The 22,305-nt window shown below is 38.1% G+C and overlaps 1 protein-coding gene across 2 annotated transcripts in view; it reads right to left on the bottom strand.

Moving 5' to 3' along the window:
• LOC122992637 (inactive dipeptidyl peptidase 10-like) overlaps positions 1-22,305 on the bottom strand; it is a 205,135-nt gene that overhangs the window by 15,265 nt on the left and 167,565 nt on the right. For both annotated transcript variants that reach the window (XM_044366492.1, XM_044366493.1), the window contains exons 6-14: positions 17,715-17,767; positions 16,703-16,784; positions 11,926-12,046; positions 9,877-10,031; positions 7,896-7,993; positions 7,418-7,541; positions 4,861-4,899; positions 2,235-2,342; positions 119-210 (exon numbers count right to left, since the gene is read on the bottom strand). In XM_044366492.1, the coding sequence (XP_044222427.1) occupies positions 119-210; positions 2,235-2,342; positions 4,861-4,899; positions 7,418-7,541; positions 7,896-7,993; positions 9,877-10,031; positions 11,926-12,046; positions 16,703-16,784; positions 17,715-17,767 (872 nt within the window). The remainder of the gene's footprint in view (positions 1-118; positions 211-2,234; positions 2,343-4,860; positions 4,900-7,417; positions 7,542-7,895; positions 7,994-9,876; positions 10,032-11,925; positions 12,047-16,702; positions 16,785-17,714; positions 17,768-22,305) is intronic.

A 22,305-nucleotide genomic window follows, 5' to 3' on the forward strand; every position in this document is an offset into this window, starting at 1 on the left:
TGTCTTTGCTTTTCTTGCTTTAGTTAAATCCATACATTTAAATTAGTATACCACACATTTTCATGTACAGTGTGAATGTGTTATTCATGGCAAACTGAACTACCGACAGTAGACTTACAGGTTGTCAGTGTTTTCATCGTAGGCGATGATCTTCGTCACCTCCCAGTTCCCTGATGTTAGATGTCGGACTTCGTTTTGATCTGCTCTGAACTGAGGTAACCAAAAGAAAAAAAGGTTTATTTGAACTTGGTAAGCTCCATCTAATAACTTTTTTTGCTTCTGTATGCTCAGGTCTCCTCATATGATTTTCCTACAAAAACACAGCATTGGATTTGTTTAGATATCTCGGCCTCTGTGTATGTTTCACTGACAAGGACCTCTTATAGTTGTGTGAAGAGATTTGAATTGAGGTTCAAGTGGAAAATGTTTTAGTTTGAGCAGAAAATGTACACTTATCCATGTCTATTAACAGCAGTAGAAAGAACTCTGAGCTGTTACACAACACACACACACACACAGACACATTCCTCACATATGCACAATTGTTGCCATGGTGTCAGATATTACGTTGGCTGTTTAGAGCAAATTATCACGGACTGCAAAAAAGTTCCAGGCCAAATATACTTTGTATTCAGACTGAATAGACCTGTAGGGAGGTAGGTCGGGCTGGCTGGTTGGGTGTACAGAGTGTCAGAGAGTCGGAGTTTAATTATTTATTGCTGCGGCTACAGAATCTGTAGTAAATGCACAAATAAACAAGACTAGGTGCGGATGTGTGGCTTTTGAGAGTCAGTTTCATGTACCATATGCCTTTGGCAAACACATCTGATTATTCAAAAGTACTACACACAAACAATGACAATCAACCTTCATAAAAAGGTTAAAGATTATAATATCCAGCACTCTGAAAGGACTGGTAGATTGGATCCAAACACACAGACAACAGGCAGATGCAGAAACAATCAGAAGCAAAATAAAAGAAAAGCTACAGAGCTCACATCTCGGACCACAGGAAATGCCTACAAAAAGTTGTATATTTAGTGACAGAATAATCCAGCTAGGAGTTCTGCTCATATCAGCGCTGAATGAACCTCCTGAAGCTGCTGGTTGTGGGACTTTTCCCTCTGACTGCCGGCTGGCTAACATCGCTAACAGCACTGCCAAGAGTGAGCAGGAGCTAACGTACTGTAGCCTGTCACCCTCATTGTTCTAACTCTATCTCAATGCCGTCTTGGTTTGGCTATACCCCACATAGTCCCCCTCTAGTGCCACCATACAGTTCAAATACCTAACATTACTTTGGTTGATATTTGACTGACATGGACCTCTCGAAACCATGTGAGTACTGTCTGTCAGGAGCAAAGTCGGAAGTATTGTGACGTTATAGACCCACAAATTCACGTAGGCAGGTCAGGTTGAGCGGATGGGTGAACTAAGTTTGTGACTTTAGCACAGGAGACCTGAGTTCACACAACAATCTATGCTGGTTTCTTTTAACCATTACAACAATCAGCCCCTAGCAAAATAATTATTTTAGCTTTGACCAAACCCTAAACTTAACCCCACCCTGACCATAGAGGTGTTGACAACCTATTATGTCTTTAAATTTGTGGCTTGTTTGCATATTATTTATTGCTAAGTACTGAGCAACTACTTCTTTTAGTTGTGCAAATATTTATCAAATCTGACAAATGTGTTATTGGCTAAACTGGCTCATCACATTAATAAATACTGCATGAATTTTAATATGGGGAGAGTAATTTTATTATTGGAATAAAATGAGTAATAAGAACTTCTGTGCAACACAAACAGTAATGGCCTTCAAATCTGTTTTTAAATAAGCCTGTTCATCCCCACTAACATGCACCTTATGGATTTCTTTGGATGAGGAAGATGAGAACAGGCTATTTTTATCGGATTTTGTGCCTCTACTGGTGGGGAAGAAAGTATTATAAATCAGATGCAAGATGTTTCTTGAATATGGCAACACTTCAATAACACAATGGCATGACAAATAAAGGCCGCTGTGAATAATTTCCTCCATTTTTGGTCTAACTATTTGAGAGCATACACTTGGCTGCACATTGAATGAAACTGCTCTAATAAAGCTGTGGAAATACACAGAATTCGTCTAAGAAGTAACAGAGAATGAAGGACTTAACTTGACCCCTTGTGTATAAACGTAGTGACTGTACACTTTATTAAATCATGGGTAAGTTGGCTATAAACTTCACCTGTGTGGTGAACATGGCGATGTGATGAAACTCTCCACGTCCTCCTTGTTTGACCGGGACAGTCAGGAAGAATCTGCTGCTGTCTTTGGAGAACACCGGTTCTTGGTTCTGCAGGAAAAACAAGGAAACATCAACTCCACAGTATTTATCACTACACCAGATCTAAATCAACATGTTCCTATTTGAGGTTGGACATAAACATTGGTAAAAAAAAAATAAAAATAAATAAATGAATCTGTCAAAAAAGGTGTGAAGTATGATTTTAAGTATCCTATTTTCAGAGGCTTACCATATGCTTACAGTTGACATCAACAGTCTGTGTGTTTAAGTGTTTAAAAATGATGATGAGAGATGTGCAAATGGCCTTCACAGTCAAACCACTTTTTACATGAATAAATATCTATTTTCTCAATTGCCAACACCACCGATTGATGTAACACTAGAGGAGAGTAAAACCTGTCCCAGGAAGCAGAATGCAGAAGAGAGAAAAACTATTTATTTACACCATTTACCACAACCTCACACTGGTGCTGTACTTAAAGGGGCACTCCACAGATTTTACTCATAAAGGGTCAGTTTACTTGTCATGGGGAATACTACTCAGTCTGTGAAACCAGTTATCTGTCTTTTGTGGATGGAGCAGCTTTGTAAAGCCTCAGAAAATAAGTCTGATGATATCATCCAGCCTTTATGGACCTTGACTTCGGATACACACACAATACTTGAATGAGTTCATTGCTGGTTTGGCTCTGCACATGAGATTTATTGACAATAAGAAGAATATAGAAAATTGCCAGCCTTATCCTGTAAGTAAAGGATCTGAATACTACTACTTGATCAGCAGAAAATCATAGTCATCTGCTGTGAAATAAGGCAATGCTTAACTTTGTGATTTATATTTGACAAGTAAATCAGTAAATATCTCACATAGTAACACATTCTGCCTCAGAGATCTCTGAGGTCTTATGTGAGGATCTTACATAAAAGTCCCAAAGCAAAGGCCCTTTCCCTGCACTAACACAATGTCTCAGTTAGTAAATGAGCATCTTGCAGATTACCACTTTAACAAAGACAGCAAGCTCTGTGTGTGCCAAGATTGTCAAGTTATCCACCGCTATACAGCCAAACATGTATGGCTGCAGGGCTATATGATGAAATCCTGCCAGAACTTTCTCTCCTCTGCCTCCGTCTCAGCTTTCCCACTCTCTAAATAAATAAAAAAAAATGCTAAAGCTGAGTAAACCACACTTTGTCCTTTGAAAAAAATATAATATATAAATATATATATGGAATTAGCTGTACAGTGTTATGTTTGTCTTATGTTCTTTATCTGATGCCAGGCTACTGAATATGCATGCCGCTCTTGACATTTCTACACAAGAAAAGAGGTTCATAACCAAACAAGTAAATTCTATAGTGCAGTCTTTGCAGGGGTAAGTGTTTGCAAGAAAACATTAGAAAAAAACTCACAATGTACTGGCAAATCTCTCTGATGATCTGAAGTAAATATTTGTTTCTTGACAAAAAGACAATGTTTAAGACATAAAAAAATACCCTGCTTGGATTAATAATAGGTTTCTGATATGTATTTTCCACAAAAAGCTCAATAACCTTGTTTTTCCTCAAGCCAAATCTACGAATATGCAAATATTTTTCATTTTAAAAGTTTAACTATTGGACACAACATGTCTCATACTTCACTCAAAGTCTATTCTCAGTGTATGTGCACTGGAGGCTTCAAGTTTCCACATCACGCATGTATAAGTTGCATACTGGACCAGGATTGGCTCCAAACTAGTTGTGATGTCACAAATCATGCTCATATAGGAATATGCCTTAAAGGGCCTATATGTAAGAATTTCAGTTTAAAACATTAAAAAAAAAACCTAAAATTATTGACAGAATGTGATTAAATAACAGTTTTGACATTATGTCACAGATGTCTATGTGTTGTGTTGCAGAGATATTTACTGAAGTTAGCATGCTAATCAGCTAGCCAGTCCTGTCTCGTAATACCACTTTGTACCCTTAAGAGTCATTGTAGTGTCTGCCTCCAGTCCAACATGAGCGAATGAAGAAGTAGAGCTACTTCTTCTTCTAAGTTCGATTTATTCAAGCAAACATTAGCTCAACATTAGCACTGAATTGATATTGCGATCATATGTAGTCAAAATCCTAGTTACTTAGTTTGCTAGCTAACAGACAACTATTGATTTGGTGCTAACGTAGCGTAACGTAATGGACACCCCAAATACACCCAATACACTTGTCAGTTCTCTTTATATGTCAGAGGAAGGCTCTAGTTTTTGCTACTAATGATATAGACACTGTATATGATATAGAGACCGAGCAGTATCAGGAAAGACTGCAGTTCCCTGCAGTCTCACAGTTTCAATGATTTGAGGGGCTGACATGAGTCTTTCTTGCTGCTGCTCAGCTGGTGTTTGCATCATCAGGGGCAGGATTTTGGGGGATGAAAAGAACCTTCCCTCAAGATATAGAGAGTGAAAACTGGTGAAGTTGTGCTTTATGTCACATCATTTGATAGATATTGATATAGAGAGGATTAACAGGTGAAATTACAGCACAGTAAAGACTTGGAAACCTGGAGAGGAGAGAACTTTACCTGCTTGGAAAGCCAGAGCTCGGAGCTTTCTTCAAGTCTCTGAAAAAGATGTCAAAGAGAGCAAAGTGTGAGACTCATCAAAATTCTCCCATCTTTACAGCCTTTCTTTCTTGGTTCTACTTTCTACTTCCACTTGATATACAGAGGTTTTAAAAGAATGAACAACAAAAAGGATGAACAGAGCAGTGTTGTAAGATACGGTATAATCACATTCTTTCACAAAATACGTTTTCTTTTATGTCAGCAAAACAATTGTAAGTTTCACATTTTTCATATTTTGTCAACCATCATTTGTGATAACACTTCTGTGGCATATTTTCCAAACACAATCATCTGTCACATAATGGACCCCTTATTTTGCCGTTTATTTTAACACGCCACTGGGGACGGCATTCCCAGTCTGAGCCAGAGTTTTGGCAGGGGATCTGTGTCCAGGCCTGAGCTAAGCTGTCTCTTGGCTGGGTGGCATGTTTGTTCATGCAAATCACACCAAATCAGAAGCCACAGAACTGGAGAGTAGCCTGTTGAGTCCCACAGTTCAACTGCTGGGTTGACACTGGTCTGTGTGTCATCCAAATATGGAGGGAATACAGAAGAAGCTTACCACAGGAAGATAGTTCCAATTTCAGTTTCAATTTTCCAAAAAATCAATAGTTTAACAAATACAAAAGTTAAGGCCCGTTCACACCAGAAAGTGTCATAACAAAGTTCATTTGCATGTCCTTGCAAAATATGTGTTGGTAGAAGCTTACTTATGTAAGCCTAGTGATTACTTGCAGGGCTAGTTGGTGAACTACTTTAGCTGGTAAGCTAACTAGCAAGCCAGTAATATGCTAGTGCTAGTCAGTCACAATAGTTTGTACTGTTTACGTCCCACTTGTATTTTGTTATCAGGGTTGTACATAATTGTATTCAATAAAGAGTTTCTGGAAAGAAACTCTGAAAATTCTGAAAATTATTATTATTGATAATAATAACTTTATATATGTTTTGCACTTTTAGAAACTTCCGCTACAAAGTGCTTCACAAACAAGCACAGTCAGTGAAGGGAAGCTAAAATAGGGGAGATATGATCATGCTTTCGTGATTTGGTTAAAAGTCTTGCTGCTGCATTTTGGACACCCTGAAGCCGTGCAATCATGTTTTGGCCAAGACATGTAAACATGGCATTACAATAATCTAGACGAGAAATGTTAAAAAGTATGAATAATTATTTGAAGATCATTAAAAACAGTAAAAGACCTAATTCTAGAGATATGCTTTTTATCATGGGACTCGAGAGAGAGGTTGATTTAAAATTACTAACGCATAACTAGTAACGCATACTGAGCTGGAGAGCCAAGAGCAGGCAGAACTTGTTTGTGCACAGGGCCGATAATGAGGATTTCTGTTTTGGGGGAGTTAAGCTAAAGAAAGTTTTCTGCCATCCACTCTTTAACCGCAGTTAAAGGTAATTAGGGGGAAGATAACTTAACTGATTCAGATGGTTCACAGGACAAATACATCTGAGTATCATCTGCACAACACTGAAATGAAATATCATGATGTTTGATAAAGAGGCCCAAAGGGAGTAAATAAAGAGAAAATAAAATTGGTCCTAGAATTGAGCCCTGCGGTACTCCATACATAGACAATGCTTGAGACGGGGTAAAGCCATCAATTAACATAACAAATTTTCTGTTAGAAACACATGAGGGGAACAACTGGAAGGCAGTCCTGGAGATACCAACACAAGTTCTCAACCTTTTAATAATAATATTATGATTCATCATGCTGAAAGTGGCGCTAAAATCAAGCAGAACCAGCACCGAGCATTCACTTGCGTCAGCCTTCATCATTGATAACTCTAACAAAGGCGGTCTCTGTGCTGTGTTGCTGTCAGAAACCTGATTGAAATTTCTCAAAAACATTGTTGCTGATCAAGACTTACAACAATTGATTTGAGAAAAGTTTCTCAAGGATTTTTTGATATAGAAGGAAGCTTAGAAATTGGTCCATAGTTGCTAAGGTGAGAGGGATCAGAGCCAGGTTTTTTGAGGAGTGGCTGAACACTAGCAGTCTTAAAATAATCAGGAACACATCCAGAAGATAAAGAACTGTTGATGATTGAGAGCAGGCAAGGAGTTATACTATCTAGAACATCTCATAAGAGTATGTGAGGTGTTATGTCCAGTGGACTTGATGATGGTGTCGTGTGTGAAATTGTTCAGTTAATTCTTGGATAGTAATTTCCTTAAAAACATGTAAAGTGTCCAGCTGAAGACAAACTGCTGTAAGCCAGTCAGTGATTCTATTAAAATAAATTGATTTTGCAGTTTTAAATGCTGATGTGACTGAGCCTTTAAAGTATTATGTGAATTATATGTGAAATATTCATTCCTGTAATGTCCCTTACATAAGGACAGTTTAGATTTGTCTTTGATACACATTGGTAATCATCATTGGTAATAAAAACAAGCAGGGTGTGATGCCTCTAAATTTTTCAGTCTTCTTCTCTACCCAAGGACACATCTTTCTTTTTATACATCTCTATCGGTTTGTCTCTCAAAACACAGACCGTGACGCAGGCTCCGGTGGTGGTGTCACACACAGTCAGGATGGAGATGTTCTGGGACCGGTTCAACCACCTGACAGATGTCTTGGTCTTGCTGATCCACTTCACCATTGTCACATAATGTTCCCTGTGAAAAACATTGTAATGACAATGGTTATTTCAAGTCTTATAATTATCTGTGCACTGGCAAAGACAGTAGATTGGTATTATATCAGTCAAGGACATGCAGGTTGACCATAATATATAATATATATGTCTTAAAATACTCAAGGCTATTTAAAGGAAAATGTGCATGAAGAAGAAGATCACAGGTGGGCAGAAATTACCATAGCACACAATTTCTATGTGTACTGCATGTTACAAAAGAAGTTTAATGAGTAGTTTAGTAGCACAAGTCTTTGCATGTGGTTGAATAATAAAAAATGCCACTGAAAATAGACCATAGAAGAAAAAAAAAAAGCCGCAGAGCAGCACTTCTCACCGTAGTTTCAGGCTCTCTGGAGGCATGAGCTCCAGCGTGTGCGTCGGCCCGTAAAGATTGACTACATAGAGCTTCACCGCCGGGTTGGGTTGGCCAGCCTGCATGCAGAATCAACAGTCAAGACTTTAAACAAAAGCCCCACATCATTGCAGTGGGAAATGCTTTACGGAGCACGATCCAACATGGCAAGTGTGACTTTTAAAGTGCTGCACAATGACGAAGTGAATTAGAATGAATAATTCATTCATAGTAGTTCTCTAAACTCTTAAAATGCACATACAGTTAGGCAATAATGCATGTGTTTTAATGCAGAAACTGGATTTTTTCCCCCCTAATTAAACTAAACAGCAGACATGAAAAAGACTGATGATTAAACATGATGCACTGATAAAACACTTCATTGAAGCAACTGTAAGTTACTATCATAAAGACCAGGCATGGCTCTCATCTGAATATTGTTCTGCATACAAATCGAGAAGAAACCTTCCCTCAGACATAATTACACTGTTAAGCCTCTTTCACACATAGAGTATGAAGTTAGCAGTGTAATGTTAGCTGTGAACATCAGTGCAATGTGTGTACAATTTAGGCTATTTGTCAGTGAATAAACGCTCCTACTGTAGATACATTTAAAGATGTTTCTGGTGGAGAGACATGTCCGCCCACTGAGCCGCGTTAATCAGCAGGAGTGACAAACCAGTTTGCTGTATCTTTTCCATGCATCTGACACCCGGCACCGCCTCTGATCTTCATACGCCTACTCACCAAAACTTTGCTCTGTGCTCCGTAAGAGTAGTTAACATTATGGATATGATTTGGATTGTGATATTAAAGCTAATAGAATGTTAAATGGAGCGTAATGCAGTGATATTGTCACACCAAGAACCATAGAGGAGATATTGCTATTTTTGTGTTGTTATAAAATGTAACTAACTGTATTGCTTTCATAATCAGTATAGCTTTATGAAAGCAATACCGTTAAAGTTACATGAATAAACAATTACAAAAGAATGTGAACATTCAAAAATTAGCAATGTTTCTTCTATTCAGCAGTCTTGTGATAGATTTGCTTGCTCCGCGTGAAAGTGTCTTTTGTCAGACAGACGTAACCCTTTACATGCTTGTTCCTGCAATGTTACTGCTTTCATTCACAATACAGCCATACTGCCATTTTCCCTGAAACGTTACTAGGTCTTGAGGTGAGAAATTGGTGCTACAGATTTCCCTGAACATCGATCCCTGCTCCCATTCACACATGACCCGCGCAGGAAATGTTCCTGAACATTTCAAGGATAGACTGCATGTGTAAGAAAGGGGCTTTAGAGACCAGTGTTGTATGACGTTAAATGGATTCTAGAAGTTAGTTTGATATTCTGTGTAGTAATTTTCTTTTTTGGTGCACCCACTTCACCTACAACCAGTCTTTCTACTTGGATTTCCTGTGCTTCCTAAAATGACCTCTGATGATTCAGCGGGAGAGGTCTGTAGAAAGATCTACAGAGAGAACATGTGTTGCTTTCAATCAAAGATAGGCATATAAATATGGCTATTTTTGCGAGCCAACTTCTTTTCTGTCAGTGGGGAAATTGGTTCCCTGCCTGTTCTGTACTGTCTCTCAGAATGGACATTGGTGGATAGTGACGGCTCTACACCAGAGACTATTTATAAAAATATACAGTATTTGCTTAACACACACTTGGGGAGGCTGTTTTTGTTTCTCCTTCAGCTTTCTGCTTCAAACTGCATTGAACAAATGTCACATCAAAGTATTACTATACAGTATGGGAGCAATAAGAAAAATATGATAGAAATAGTGCAGTACTCCATGATGTGAGAATACATATCGTAGACTGATTTTGTCCTCTTCATTGAGCAAAAAACATTTTCTAAAAGACAAATAACAGTTTGTTCTTCATATTTGCCAGGAAACATGGCTATGGATATTATAAGATGTACAGTATGTCTTCTAAATAATGCTTACCTTGGGGTATGGGTACTGCTTTCCTTTGGGATATGTCATGCCAGTGAAGCGGGGTAAAGCCATGTTGGGTACCAGACTGTCATTAAGGACCAGGAAGGCCAACCTCTCTCCATCAGGTGACCACCAGTGTGCCACATGGGTCTGAAGGATCTCCTCTGATTAGAAGAAGACCCAGAATGAGCTTTATTCTTTTGTGAGGAATCAATTTTGTGATGCAAGAATCCATAAGCAAGAATTTTACTCACTCAAAACACAACATGTGATCTGTCATTAGGCATTTAAAGCCACTATGTATACATTTTGAAGCGATTATGCCTTTTTTGACACTACCACTGGAGGCAACAAAGTTAGATATTTTCAAATTCATAGCAGATTTAAAGGGGACGTATCATGTACATTCCCAGGTCTATATTATTATTCTTGGGCTCTACTGGAATAACTTTAAGAAAGATATACTGGCCCTTAATGCAGCCCTTCAGTTTAGCCTTGGTCTGAAACAGGCCGTTTTAGCTCCTGTCTCTTTAAGGCCCCCCTCTACCGACTCTGTTCTGATAGGCCAGCTTCTGGCAGCTGCCTCTTGGCTGACACAATAGTAGTAGGATTTAACTTCTTTACTCAAAATGGACATTTCTCAAATACATCTATACATGTTCAAGTGTGAATCAGATCTGAAATATGCAAGTGGACAACGTGAACAACCTGTGGAACAACTTTAGCAACAAAGGCTGTGGAACCAATGGCCATTTGTGGGCATGCATGAACAATCTGATGCCATCACTAGGAGGAAGTAGAGGTGACCTTGCAAATGAAGTGTTCAGAGCAGGCTGAAGCACTGGGCATTTTACATATGTTCACCTCAAGTTTTGGACCTTTGACCATGTTTAACATAGATATCAGACATCATAACTATAACAATAACAGAAAATCACATGATATGTCACCTTGAAATCACAGTTTACCTCAGCTGTGCACAGTGTACATTAAACCTAGGACCAAATAAATATTATTATTGTGTGAACTTTTGTATGTGTTATTGACATTGCACTATGAATTAGTCTTAGTATTGAGGTTAAATGTAGATGGCATAAAGAAACAAAGAAACAGGTTCAATGTTTTAAACAATCAAGATGGTGAATTGTACTAATAATAAATAATAATAAAATTGCAGTTTATCCATGTCAAAACTATCAGATATATCTCCAGTTTGAGATAGCACCGACTGTAATAAGCTCAGTCTTCTGAATTGGCATTAATAACATCTTTAACACGATGTCATATTCAGCTAATGATACTGATCTGTGTCACTTTGGTAATAAGGTAGGTTACTGTTTATATCCCTTTGAATGCAAGTGATAATAGATGTTTAAATGTATTCAAAGTGTAATTTCACCGAAAACGTATTCCTGTGTAGTCCTTAATGGTTAACACGCTCTTCAAATACAGAACCAAACACACTTAAGAGGAAATAAAAGAGCTGATATTACAAAAGAGGTATTAAATGTGGTTCTAATTTTGGGGTCAACCATCAGTGATAGCTACATTATTGTATAGTTAAGGACAAAAAAAAGATGAATCAACAGTGCAGTTATTATGGTTGCTTGCCTTTTTATGAGATTTACATAATCTTCTTTTCTCCTGAGAGATGGGCCAGAGTCACAAAGTGTACACAGTGTGTGTTTACTTAAAGCACATAAAACGACTCTTCACACCCAGTGGGGAGATATCTGTACTAGAACAAACATAGTGAATATTTAATCACTGTCGTTCATAAGGTAATGTTTCTAAACACAGACATTTTTAGTTTAATGGGACAATCTGTCAATGCTTTGAAATTAAGTTAGATATTATAATTGAACCTCTGCGATGTTTAAAAACCTACTGTGGCAATGCAGGTTCCCCACAGCTAAAATCTGACATTGACTTCCTGTTTGTCAAAAAGTTTGTCTTGCATGGTCAGCTAACAAGCAAAGGTCAAAACTGCATGCCTTTGCTAGTTTTGCACTTTGACTGAATATGAAAATATATATATGTAAACAAGCTGATATGTACCTTCATAGAGCCAGTCAGCAATCCCATTGAAGATGACCCCTTCCTTCCCCGAGGACGTCAGCCTAAGGGAGTTACTCTTGACATCTGATTGGTAGTAGATGTTATTTTCAAATATGTAGAGCTGTCAGGACAAAGCACAAACAGTCACGGTTTAAATGTTATGGTATGGGAAGGTGTAGAGAAATGATGCAGGAGGCAAAAAATGGTGGCTGTAAAATTATAAAAAAGTATACCCCAGATGTTCTGCTTCACAACTTTAGCACACATCCACTGGATTACTATTCATAATATTAGATACACACATTATCTGTTCAAGCATCCAGACTATTCTTTTAGGATTAAAAGGTGCAAAGCAGTGTCTGTAAATCATCAGGTATTTGTGGGAGTTAACCCGTCACTCCAAATTCAGACCAGTAAGTTAAAATCCCCAAAGCTGAATGCTCCTCTCACCTTTAACACTGATCATCATCTAGATTCAAACTCCAGATGTTAAGAACAACAGAGGAAATGGGTAGTATTCATTGGTTGTAGTTCCAACCATACGAAGAGTGCTACAGACATTGTGCTGTAGAATTAAAACAATGCTAAACTTATAATTCGACTGATCAATCAAACATCAGCGTCCATGTCTTCATGTTACACAGAGCAACGTCTCTCTGAGATGGAAAAAAAAGAATCTTTCTTTTGCCTTTCCAAAAACACAGAAGTCTGTAGCCTTATGTGATCTTGCATAAAAAAAAATATTAGTAAAAGCCTTCTCCATGCACTGACACAACCTTACAGTCAGCAGAGCCTTCTGCTGTCTGGCTGGAAGCCATCAAGATATCATCAGTCCAGAAGGCGGTCTGTGCATGTACTGAAAGGTTCAGAGAAACAATTATTTACAGTTACAGCAGACTTACTTACGATACACCATCTGCACATATGGGATGGTTGGGCTCATTGCTAAAAATCAGCCATTTGATGTTTTTTACTCAAAGTTTGATCAAATTATAGACATCTGTGCTAGGAAAATAAGACATTCAGACAGTGTCAATATAAAATATCAATAACATAAATTCCTGTCAATTTTGTTACCACTACAAAGACAATTATTTAGTTACCCAAATTGATTGAATTACCTTTTGATGACACTGCTTTACTTTAAAACTGTATTAAAACCAAACTACTGTCACATATTGGTGAATGGAAAGTATTTTCCATTACATTAACAGATAGTGTCATTCAAAAATATATCATTTATTTTCGTAAAAGCAACCCAGTCGCTAGAAGAAAACGTTGGTATTGAACGTTTCTGCAAACCACAGAAACGTTGAATATATACGTTTCAACACGTATAATACGTATCATATCAACATTTCTACAAACATAGCATATTAACATTTCTACCTGTTGAATAATGATGTTTTATGGTGTGACAACGCTGTGGTTAAGGTCTGGTTAGGTTTTGGTACAAAGACCACTTGATTAGGGTTAGGGAAAGATCATGGTTTGGGTTAAAATAAAAATAAAAAAATAAAATACAAATGGCAGATGTCTCTCTAAAAACACCTGGTTTTCTCACCAGAAAAACAGCTGCAAATGTCCTGACATTTTACTAAAAACACCTGCTTTTGTCGGTTGAAACGAGAAGCGGACATTGGTTTCGAGGTGGTCTCAAACCGTGTTCTCTTCTGACTTCCAACGAACTTACTAACCATCAACCTGCCCCTCCTTCTCCTAAGAGGAAAGATCAGCTCATACAGATCGCATGTGAACTGCGTTACTTTAGAAATGGTGAGATGATACATATTTTAGAAATGTTCATATGATACGTATTGTTGAAATGTTAATATGCTCCGTTTTGTTGGAATGTTAATAGTCTACGTAATTCATGTGTTGAAACGTAGATATTCAACGTTTCTGTGGTTTGCAGAAACGTAAACTGCCAACGTTTTATTCTGGTGACCAGGCTGCTAAAAGAGCTGGGCACTGCAGTTTTTTAGAAACTGGAATAAATAGTGCATTTGTTGGGCACTATTTTTAAGCCAGATTATTACACATTTGGTGCACTAGTATTTGCAACAGCACTTTGAAATCTGCACAGGATCTATGCCAAAATGTACAAATGCCAAACCTTTATACAGAATTATACAACTGTGCACAAGCACACCTGCATGCAATCCACGTGAAAATGTGGGTATCTGGATGAGCCTCATATCTCCCTCAGTTACCCATTAATGATCAATGACAGATCCTGTATGGATATTGACAAACATATTATTCATTGGCAACAGTATCACAGACAAAAGAAAGTTTGAGAGGCTGATAGCTGCAGCAGCATGAATGCAGTCGGCTCAACTAATCAGATACTTCCTGAAATTAAACATGGTGGTCAAACATGGAAGTGGATGCTGAGAAGCGCAGTGCTGTACACCACCAGATCATGGCCACCGGAGCTCACCCATTGATATTTTTTAAGTAACTATACAGACATCTACATGACTGATGAAATCACACATTCACTTTGCAACTACTGTATGAACACTATATTTAGTCCAGAATGCATCCTCTCTCATTTTCACAGTCGATGTGCAGGTGCAGGAAAGGTTTCTGTTTCTGCACAATCAAACATTTGCATGAAAACGAATCTTTCAAACCCACACAACAGTTATAAATGAGGCCCCTGGACACCGCTTGTGGAATTGACCCAAAATAAACTACAGTGCACTTGTTCAGGAGAACAGGCAATAGTCATTAGTAGGATCAATTCATTGTTGGGTTTGATGTTTCTGTGGGATTTGTTGACAATAAGAATAAAATAGTACGTATCTTCAGCCTTGAAACACACAATATGTAATATCTGCTGCTAGGGGTCTCTTAATCAAAACAATAACAAAATACGGAGATTGATGATGTCGTGGGAGTTGTTGTCTTCATTGTTAAAAAACCACCATTGCCATCATTGCAGTCAGCTTCTCTCTGTTAGGATTACTCCAGTGTTCATCCTTCAGGATGTTTTTACCAGGAGTGGAATTATCTGCAGAGGTCTCCTCCTCTCCAAAACAAACAGTTGTGATGATTAAAACCGGTAAAAACACCGAATAAAGCAGTTTCACATTAAAAATCAGTGTTTCTCTGATGCTGTTCAGCGGACACAGGATGTAAGGAGGGGCTATGAGCCGAGCTGCCACTTTGCTCAGTTTGTTTCTCTGATAACTTAAGATCTAGACGTCTGATGATTAAAATCCTTCATCCGGTTAAAATATATACTTAACAATGACCAAGATCTAAAAAGTTCATTGCAAAAATGTGGCTTAAAACTGAGTTTCTGGTGAACAACGACAACACTGACGTATTATCTTGTACTTCTATCTTTGGTAGAGGAGGTATGACACCATTGACAGGCGACCTTGATTACCTTGATTAAAATGATGGATTTGCTATAATGTAAGTACCCAATGGAACAAATATATAACATAGGTCTAGTCATTTTTAGACATTGTAATGCAGAATAGTTACATATTTTAGCTTTAATAACCAACATTTTTGTAGCCTTCCTCATTTCATGCGTAATATGTGAAGTGCTTTATAATATAGAGACAAAGTGTTAAAAGCAGTTTGGTATCTCACCTCAAAATACAGTATATAAAAATGTAGGGCATCTATGAAATATGTCTAATTACATGTTACTGGAAGTACAGATGGATTAAAAAGATAAGAGTAGTCACAGTGGGTGAAACATTAACTATGACCAGAATTATCCTGATTGGGAAAAGTCATTATCCTGATCAACTAGTCCTATTTAGTGTTGCTTAAGACTCTGTGGTGATGAATAGACAACGATAACTCATACTCTAGACGTGACTGGCATCCTCCTAATGAGAATACACAAATTCCCAAATAATTACCTTACTATGTGGCTCACTTAGAGCTTTTTTTTTTGCACAACACACGTCATGTCATTGTTTCAAAAGATGCACTTCTGGCTAATGATACCGTGTATGCCACTCCAGAGCTAGAAAGCCTTCACATCTGTCTAGCGCATACCTCCTTATCACCATAATGACATACCTAATGGAGTCTTGTTTGATTTATGCTCAAATATTCCACGCTGAAATTTGCAAATATGGACAAAGGAGCACTTATGCTTTAGCATTTCAGCTGTCAACAAAGAAGCCTCCTCATCTGCACAGTGTAGATAAAAAAAAAGGTGTGATGGGAGAGAATTAGCATCTAATTAGGTTCACTACAAAGTGAACCTGAGTACATTATGATTTGAGTGTGAAATCCTGAATTATAAACGCCTGGAAACTACAATGGAAAACAGTACACAACAGGGCATTTTTGTGTGTGTCTCCATAGTTCAAATACACATGCAGTAAAAGAGGAAATACACACACATCTCAAAACATGAAGCTGAAACGTAGCATGGCACTTTGTATCACTTTTCATTCAGTATAGAGAAACTAAAGGCTTTGTTTGCTGACTGATTCCATTACATAAAGAAAGGAATGTGACCTTTGGAGTGTTTACTTCTGATTAATTGTGTTGTCATCCAGGTCAAATACCAATGAAAGTGTGGTTTTCATAACAGTCACTGTTATATCCCTGGAAAAGCATCCTTTTACAATTAATTAACTTAATTACTGTAAGCATGTACAAGACACAAATGACTAAATGTTTAAACAAAAACAATGTAATTCTCACTGAAAAGCAATAAAACTGATACAGGCAAATTGAGTCTGTGCTGAAAGGTGGGTGAAGGTGTGATTTTTTTTTTCCTGTGTGTTCTCACCAGTTGTTGGCCTTGCACTCCCCACGCAGCGTACTGCAGGACCGAATTCGCCACCTCAGGGGGGTCCAGCTCCCAAACCTCCCTGGAAAAATAACAACGGGCAATATCATCACTAACATCCAGTGGTACAGTATTTTTGTGGGGTCCAATACACAACATAAAGATAAAGAAAACACAAGATTCCAGATGCATAAACACACATGCAACTATCTACTGTGAAATAAACACAGTGATGCCTTTTAATAGAGACTCAGACCGAGGATTCATATTAAAATAATGTCACAATTATAGGTGAATGTTCAAATCCTTTCTGGGGCATTTTTCCCTTTGTTATAATGTGCGTCACTATCTTTTGTTCCAATTGTTTCCAATTGCGTTTGACAAATTTTATTTGTGTGCATTAGAAATGACAAACTGTGAAATTACTTTTTCCTATATGGTTGTGGTGTGAAAGCAGCAGGGATGTGATGTGTGCATGTGCGCATGACAAGTAGATGTTAATTTTCTAACTATGCAAGTCATATTCCAGATTGCTCCCTGTGAGGGCTGCTGTTGATGGGAAACGTGTTTCATGGAGCAGAGACATCATTTCTTTTCTTCCAGTTTTTAGATAAATTGATCTCTAAATTAATAAAAAATGGATTCACATTATGCTACTAACTGAGGACATTCCCTCACATTTTAAAGAATCTAGCCAATCTGGGGCCCCTGCACATGTGGGGCCCCTAGGCTACAGCTTTGGTTAGTCTGTGTGTTACAATAATCCATGACAGCTAGCATCTGGAGGAAGGAAGACAAAATAAAAAATACTCGCCTGTTCTCCATGCATGTCACAACATGTAAATTAATGATAAAGTACTATGTTCGTCATACTTAGCCTTTACTGGTATAATCTTTGTTTTACAGTATTGCAAAACAGGTTGGTTCACAGGTTTGGTTTTTTTCACGGATGACATGTTTTACCACACAGGTTGTCTCACAGCAACCGCTGAGGAAGACAAAACATGCTTACCGTGTGTGAATATTGTAGATACTGTAGGAGGCCATGTAGGAATGACGGTAAACCTGGAGCAAAATAAAGACAGAGGGAGAAAGATTAAAAAATGACTGTCTGAAACATTAACGAGAGAAGCAGCAGTGCCACAGATAATGACATCATGACAAAAAAAGGAAAAGGAAAAAGGCATCAAACAAAACAGACTGCTGGCTGTTCTCAATGATAGAATCTGTAGACAATGCAATTTCCATGGGTGACAGCTGTGGGACAAGACATTTTAATTCCATCTGAGAAACCCATCATCGCCGAGTGCCTGTGCGCCGAAAGCCCAGGAGAGAACGAGACACAGAGAGAGAGAGAGAGAGAGAGAGAGAGAGAGGCATTCAAAGTGACAGAGGGGTGCATGTAAAGCTGTCTGAAACCCCCCCTGAAGAAGCTGTGTCTGACATGATAATAGACCTCTGACCATGGTTGATGAGAGGGTACGGAAACAGGCCATACTTTTGCATTTCATCATGAAAATGACACTCAGCTATAGTACAGAGCCTAAGAATCTATTGTAGGGAATTACACGGCTACACTCTACTGCTAATATTAAGATTTCTCAGAGATGCACTTGATTGGAAGTGGGTGTAAGCTGGGACAAAACTGTTTCTGTGACTTCAATTCTGTCATTATGGGCATTTTCTATTGACATTTTTCCCCTGAAGAAAGCTTTCAAAAAGTAGTTCTGCCACAAAAGCAATAGTGAGGTCGGCCACTGATCGATAAGGTGTTCTAGTCCGTTCCAAAGGTGTTGGATGGGATTGAGGTCAGACTTCTGTATCAACCCTAATACCAGACAAGAATGTTGATATTGCACAATTCTGCCAAATGTTTTTGTTCAATGATGTCTTTTAACTCTGAGTAACAATATTTTTGAAAATATTTTTTGTCTATAACTTCTGCACTTGGTAGCTAAAATAGGTAAAAATCAAAGTTATGAGACCACACATATCTGTTTTTATTGAACTACACCCTCCAGACTACGAAGCTAAGTGTTTTAGCATCTTTCATTCACTTACATGAAACGGTTAGCATTAGCATTGCTATGCTACACTTTTGAGCTACTTATCCACTCCATTAACACAGTAACTTTCAAACCATGTCTGGCTAATTTGAATTCTCATTCTAGCTAAAAGCAAAGAAAAGTGCAGTGCATTGTTTTCTCATGAGGGGAGATGAGAGTAAGTGTTGTGATGTCAGCTTGGCCAGATAGCCATATCAATCATCTTTCTCTTAAATATGATTGGGCAGGTATTTATTACGTAATAAATTCCGTAGTTTAGCCCCGCCTAACTGCAACCCAGTAACAAGGGAAGGGAAACTTTCTAAAGAACTACATAGGCTATGTCAAAGGCTATTTTCTCATACTTTTTAGGTGTTAACTATATGCACATTAGATCCCAAATTACATAATTAATAGCCAATCATGGATTTGCGTTTCCAGGGGCTTTAAAAGGAGCTGTGGAAACAAGTCATAGATTGATGAGTGTCTGGGACTCTCACCAAAATAGCAGTGATCTCCTAAGCTGGGACAAGTTGATCTTACCCTGTGTATCAAAAGGGTATCAATGAAATAGGCACTGGCAAAGTATTCCCAAGACACATGTACTGTGTAAAATTGTGATTTCCAAGGTCAGTAGAAGAAGCATTTTTGTTTACAACATTTGTTGAAATCGTATCCATCACAGAATACTAATGCTGACAGCTGACTACTGTGGTGCCATTCAACATGAAAGGTCAGTATGAGAGCACATACCTAAGTGTAAGCTACATACATAAAATATATGCTCAGAAATGATATAAAACCTCCAAGCATGTTGTGAGATTTAAGCTGCCCTAGCAGGGCGATGTGTCTCCTACCAAACAGGAACAGAAAAAAGTGGTCGGGATTAATGGCTATCAGCACCTTTTCATTTTACTCAGGCTGTGACAGCAAAAAGTATTGTGCACCCCAATGGCACAAATGAGAGTTTTAAGTGCTCCCTGATACACCTTGAGGGGATGAACTGGAGGCTACAATCGCTCTGCATCATTTTGGAAGGTGTTGTCCTGGATGGAGCTCATTTCAGACCATTCCTTCAGGCTATGCAGCCCAACAGAGGCTAAGCCTTTTTATTTTTCCTTCTCTTTTGCTGGTGTTGTAAAGGTAATGAAAGACCAAAGGATTGGTTTATCATTTTAATGTGCAGAGTTGTGCAAGGATGATCATTTGCTCTGTTAACGTTTGCATGTCCTTGAGGAAATTAATGTGTTTTAGGAGGCCCACTCCTCTCTTTCCATTCTGGCTTAGGCCCAGATAAGGTAACATCCTGGGTCTTGGAGTAAACAGGACAGGTTTAGGGGTCATAGGCCACATACATCTTAGGGCTCTTGGCTTCCTGTGTCCTTGGGAGATGTGGCTCTTATCTAGCATACATGTTTACATGCACATGTATATTATTATTATATTATTATACATTTATACCTCATGGCTGTAATCATATAAGCTGATACACTGACCAATCACAGATCATTTCTCTGTTCCTTCTGCAACTATAATAGAATATGTTTGCTCTTTGTTTGGTGAGACGAACTGATGCAAATCTTCGTGTTCTGTCTCCTTATTGTACAATAATACTTTTTAATCTTCAATCCTGTAGTGTTTTGTGTATTATTTCATGAGTGTTTAGTGTTTTCAGACAATATCCACAACAGTGAGTTGTGCCTACTTGTGTCTTGATGCTTGCTGCCGGCACATAACTGCAAAGAACATAGCTAAACTTCATTTATAACTTGTTGGACTTGCTTACTGCTGCCCATCTTACAAACACAGAACTTATCACCATGACAGACTCACATTGTGTAAGAAAATTGCACATACAGAAGAGGTATCAAACCAAATCATCATATCCTTTCAATAAACATTACAGGATTTATGGATAATCTCAATTTGTAACACCTTGCTGCAGAAGAAGCGAGCATTGGTGTGGCAAAACCTGGAGCCACCCAGGGTGCACAAGGCTTTGCAGTGAACACGTTATTAATGATAATTTTCATATTTTGCCATGGACGTGGTTTGAAAAACAAAGACAAATAAACAAAGTGTAGTACAGTAATTCAGGAAACAGGCTGCTCATGAAGTTATCGATACTTTAGTTCATTAACTAAACAAACTAGATGGCAAAATCACTGAAGGACCTCAGTTGGTTTAGCGACTTCAACAATGTAGAAAGCAACAATATTTTTACGATAACAACGGAGCAAATGACTATGTGTAATGTCAAAGGGGTCTCTATTGACAAACCCACAGAGAATTACCACCAGACTCTGTAGTTACCCTCAGCTCTACGGATCTTTATAGCATCTGTCAGTTCATTGTTTCGGTTATACGGCTTGCAACTTTACTGTTAAGATCATTCTCACCACTCTCATAGCATATTTTCAGCTGAAAAAAGCAGCTGTTTTCACTAACAAAGCTCTAAAAACCCATTGTATAGCACCTGTCCAGCAATAAACAGCAGACAAAGTTAAAGACTGGCTAGTGAACATACTGGAGCATTTAGTGGTTAAAGAGCCAAATATTTTTTCCAAGGAGACCAAAAGCAGAGCCAAAGAGAGAGTGAATATTGGATTACTGGAATACCAGGTAAGATAAATAGATTAAAAAAAAACTCCAAATGAATGGCTCATCTCTGTAAATGTACAGTGTCATAGAAGTAACAACACTGGCCCCTCTTAAAGGATAATGCTGGCAATTTTCTATATTTTTCTTATTGTCAACAAATCTCATGTGCAGAGCCAAACCAACAATCAACTGATCCCACAAGTATTGTATGTGTATCCAACACCTGATTTATTATATTCCACTGTGCCGTAGACCTCTATTGTTGTCAATAAACTATTAAAAACACATCAATGAGCTACACCGTTGCACTGGGTGACATATTCCTTTGCCCCTGAACAATGGAGGTCTACGGCACAGAGGAATACGATAGACTTGGGATACATGCACAATACTTTAATAGAATAATAGAAAATTGCCAGCCATCTCCTCTTATTGTGAAATAATACTTGCACTACCAGGTTTATGTTCCTGTGTAAGTGGAATCTAACCCTTACAGATAATATTATTATCCTTTTCTCCAAAGTTAATTCTAAGAAATAAAACATGTTAATGAGGCTTATGGCAGTTATAAAGACATTATACAAATACTACAGTAAGACTTTGGATACCAGCCTGAGCATCCATGTGTGACCCATAACAATAAATGGTACATCAATAACACAGACTCTTGTTTATAGTGAAAGTAAATTACTGTTTAGAGAGAAGAGGATCCACAGAGCTCCAAGTGACTCATATCGACTTTATGCAGAGTGTTACTTCTCAGCACATACTGAATGTACTGCAGTTGACACAGGGGTTGAGTGTGCTCAATATAAATTTGCAGACGTTATTGTGCCTGGGAGTAATTCCCCAAGGTGCTCCAGACACATTTCTCAAACTCTGACATGTTGAAACTTCCCGATTTTCAGCCATGAAATAGAAAAACTCTCCACAGGCCCCAAATGAGCCCTCAAATGA

The sequence above is a fragment of the Thunnus albacares genome, chromosome 11, assembly GCF_914725855.1.
Source record: "Thunnus albacares chromosome 11, fThuAlb1.1, whole genome shotgun sequence".
In the NCBI taxonomy this organism is placed as follows: Eukaryota; Metazoa; Chordata; class Actinopteri; order Scombriformes; family Scombridae; genus Thunnus; species Thunnus albacares.